Source organism: Orycteropus afer, unplaced genomic scaffold, assembly GCF_000298275.1.
Source record: "Orycteropus afer afer isolate SDZICR_OR568_19922 unplaced genomic scaffold, OryAfe1.0 scaffold00136, whole genome shotgun sequence".
Classification (NCBI taxonomy): Eukaryota; Metazoa; Chordata; class Mammalia; order Tubulidentata; family Orycteropodidae; genus Orycteropus; species Orycteropus afer.
Window position 1 is genome coordinate 2206718 of NW_006921723.1, and position 3003 is coordinate 2209720.

Consider the following 3003-nt stretch of genomic DNA (forward strand, 5'->3'; position numbering starts at 1 on the left):
TTGAACCGCCAGCCTTCTGGTTAGCAGTCAAGTGCCTTAGGCACTACGCTACCAGAGCTCCCTTTGAATTATGGTGTTGGCAAAGAATACTGAATATATCATGGACCGCCAGAAGAATGAACAAATCAGTCTTGGAAGAAGTACATACAGCCTGAGTGCTCCTTAGACTCAAAGATGGTGAGACTTTGTCTCTTGGATTTTGGACATGTTATCAGGAGGGACCAGTCCCTGGAGGACAGCATACTTGGTAAAGTAGAGGGTCAGCAAAAAAGAGGAAGACCCTCAATGAGATGGATTGACCCAGTGGCTGCAACAATGGGCTCAAACAGCAAAGACTGTGGAGATGGTGCAGGACTGGGCAGAGTTTACTCTGTTGAACGTAGGGTCACTGCAAGTTGGAACTGACTCAATATCACCTACCAGCAAAGCTGAGCAGATCCTTGGTCCCCACTTAGGGGTGTTGTGAGGATTGCAGAGAAAATCTGTGCAATGAACAGAGCCTGGCATGTAGTAAACCAAACTGATCACCACTGAGTGAACTTCGTGTCATGGAGACCACCTGTGTGTCAGAGCAGAGCTCCACAGGGTTTCCAATGGCTGATTGTTCAGAAAAAGATGTCTAGGGCTTTCTTCTGAGGTGTCTCTGGATGGACTCGAAACTCCACCCTTTTGATTAGCAGCCAAGCACAGTAACTGTTCGCAGCAGCCCGGGACAGGCATGTAGTAGGTGCTCAGTAAATACTGGTCTGGATGGCAGCTGAGGGTACATACGATGGTGGGAGATGGTGGGCCGGTGGAGGGGGATGTTGGGGGTGATAGAGGAGGATCTGCCAAGTCAGCTTTTAAGGGGGTGGCATCTGCAGGAGGATGTTCCAGACAGACACATGTGCCAGAGGCCCTGAACTGGATCTGAGCCTGTCAGCTGTGGTCACAGGGAGGCCAATATGGCAGGGTGTGTGAATCTGGGGAGAAGGGAGGATGAGGTGGGTGGAGGGAGGATTAAAGGGGACCTCCTGGCCACAGTGAGGAGTTTGGCTTTTGCTTGATGGTGCTGGGGAGCCACGGGAGGACTTTGAGTTGGGGAGACTGACTCCGGCATTTCTAGTATGACAAACTCACGTGCTCAGTGCTCTGGGCATACCACCCGGAAGTCTCTGTATTTGAGCCCGTGGCTCCTGAGTCTTAGAAGACTCTGGAATTTCAGCAATGGTTTCTGCCTTTCTGGTCAGTCAACGAGGCCCTAGGGGGCCTCCCACTATAACTGCATTCCCTTGTGCTCCCACAGGTCAGCGTGGGAGCCCAGCCACTGCGCCATGCTGGGCCCCGGGTGGCCTGCAGCGAGCCCGACACCTGCCCCCAGATAGTCATGAACAGCCACAGCCACAATGGCAGTGTGGGGCAGCCGCTGGGCAGCGGGCCAGGTGCCCTGGGCCGTGACCCCGCAGACCCCGAGGCCGGCCGTGCCCCACAGCCTCTGCACAGCCCAGGCCTGCAGGTAGTGGTGGCCAAGAGTGAGCTGGCCCGGCCCTCCCCCAGCAGTTCCCAGGGGCAGCCCCAGGAGGAGGACGAGGAAGAGGACAACGACGAGGAGGATGAGGCAGGCAGGCGGGGGCGCTCGGGGACAACCTCGAACGCAGGCCACCGCCTGGGCCACCGGCGGGCGCTCTTTGAGAAGCGGAAGCGGCTCAGCGACTATGCCCTCATCTTTGGCATGTTTGGTATCATCGTCATGGTGACTGAAACAGAGCTGTCCTGGGGTGTCTACACCAAGGTAGGCACCTCCCTGTCACTCCCTGCATCCTGGGGTACCCTAAGATTGCCCTGCAGGACCTGCCTGACTCTCAGCCTTGGACTCAGGGACTCAGGGTTGGGGGCCTTGGTGGCCCAGCAAGAGAGGCAGGTGGGAGGTTGTGGGGCCATGGATGGGGGAGGGGTCCTAAGCTTCTGCCATGCTATCTCCTGGGGCAGCAGGGAGGTTGCTATGAGGAGGGAGGCCCCAGCCATTCCCTCTGCCCTAAAAGAGGGGCTGCCCCATAGGACAGGCTGCCAAGGGTGGGTGCAGGACAGGAGCCCTGGGAAGGCAGGGTGGGGTGGGGCAAGGGAAGGGCTTCCTCCCTTTTCCAAGGGCATTTGGGCCTGGGATTGGAGTTGAAAGGTCACTGGTCACCCCGGGATGTGTGTGAGGATAGAGTGATCAGGGCTGAGTCAGCCTTATGAACTGTGGCGTGCTGGATCCTCACGAGGCCAGGCGTTATACGCCATGAAGCGCTGGGGCTGCAGGAGGCCAGATGATACAGGCTGTTAAGTGCCAGGCCCACAGGAGGCTAGGCCTTAAACACTGTGAAGTGCTGGGTCCGCAGGAGGCTAAGCCTTGTCAGCTAAAATGCCGTGGTGCTGCAGGAGTCCGAGCTGTATCAACTGTGAAGTGCTGTACCCACAAGGCTAAGCTCTGTAAACTCTGGAATACTGGTCTTGTAGGAAGCCAGGCCATATAAGCTATGAAGTGCCAGGGCCACATGAGACCAGGCCTTATACAATGTGAAGTACAGTCCACCTTGCCATCCACAAGCCCCAAGAAGTCAGGACACAGTGATGCCTGTGGCCTCCCTCTGCACGCCTGCCCTGCTGAAGCTCTTTCCACAAGGCAGCCCCATGATACAGGAAGTAGCACTTCTTCCTGGCTGTTCCCTATTCGACAGGGGAGGAAGTTGGGGCTTCGTGGGAGGTGGGCAACAAGGAGGGGGTGCTATGATGCCAGCTCATGTGGGTGACTTGGTGCCTGCTCTCTGACGGCCAGCAAGGAGCCCGGGTAGGCAGAGGGCAGCGGGCCGCCCACCCCCTCCAGCGTCGGTCCCCCTGTCCATTTCCTCTCTCTGCCCAGGAGTCCCTGTACTCATTTGCACTGAAATGCCTCATCAGCTTCTCCACCATCATTCTGCTGGGCCTCGTCGTCCTGTACCACGCCCGTGAGATCCAGGTCAGTACCGCTGGGCAGGATCCAGC

At 57.3% G+C, this 3003-nt stretch overlaps 1 protein-coding gene across 1 annotated transcript in view; it reads left to right on the top strand.

The window, feature by feature from the left end:
• The first annotated feature begins 1366 nt into the window (after positions 1 to 1366).
• Positions 1367 to 3003, top strand: part of KCNN1 (potassium calcium-activated channel subfamily N member 1) — a 22484-nt gene continuing 20847 nt past the window's right edge. The window contains exons 1-2 of the mRNA XM_042781592.1: positions 1367 to 1771; positions 2882 to 2977. Coding sequence (XP_042637526.1) covers positions 1367 to 1771; positions 2882 to 2977 — 501 coding nt within the window. The remainder of the gene's footprint in view (positions 1772 to 2881; positions 2978 to 3003) is intronic.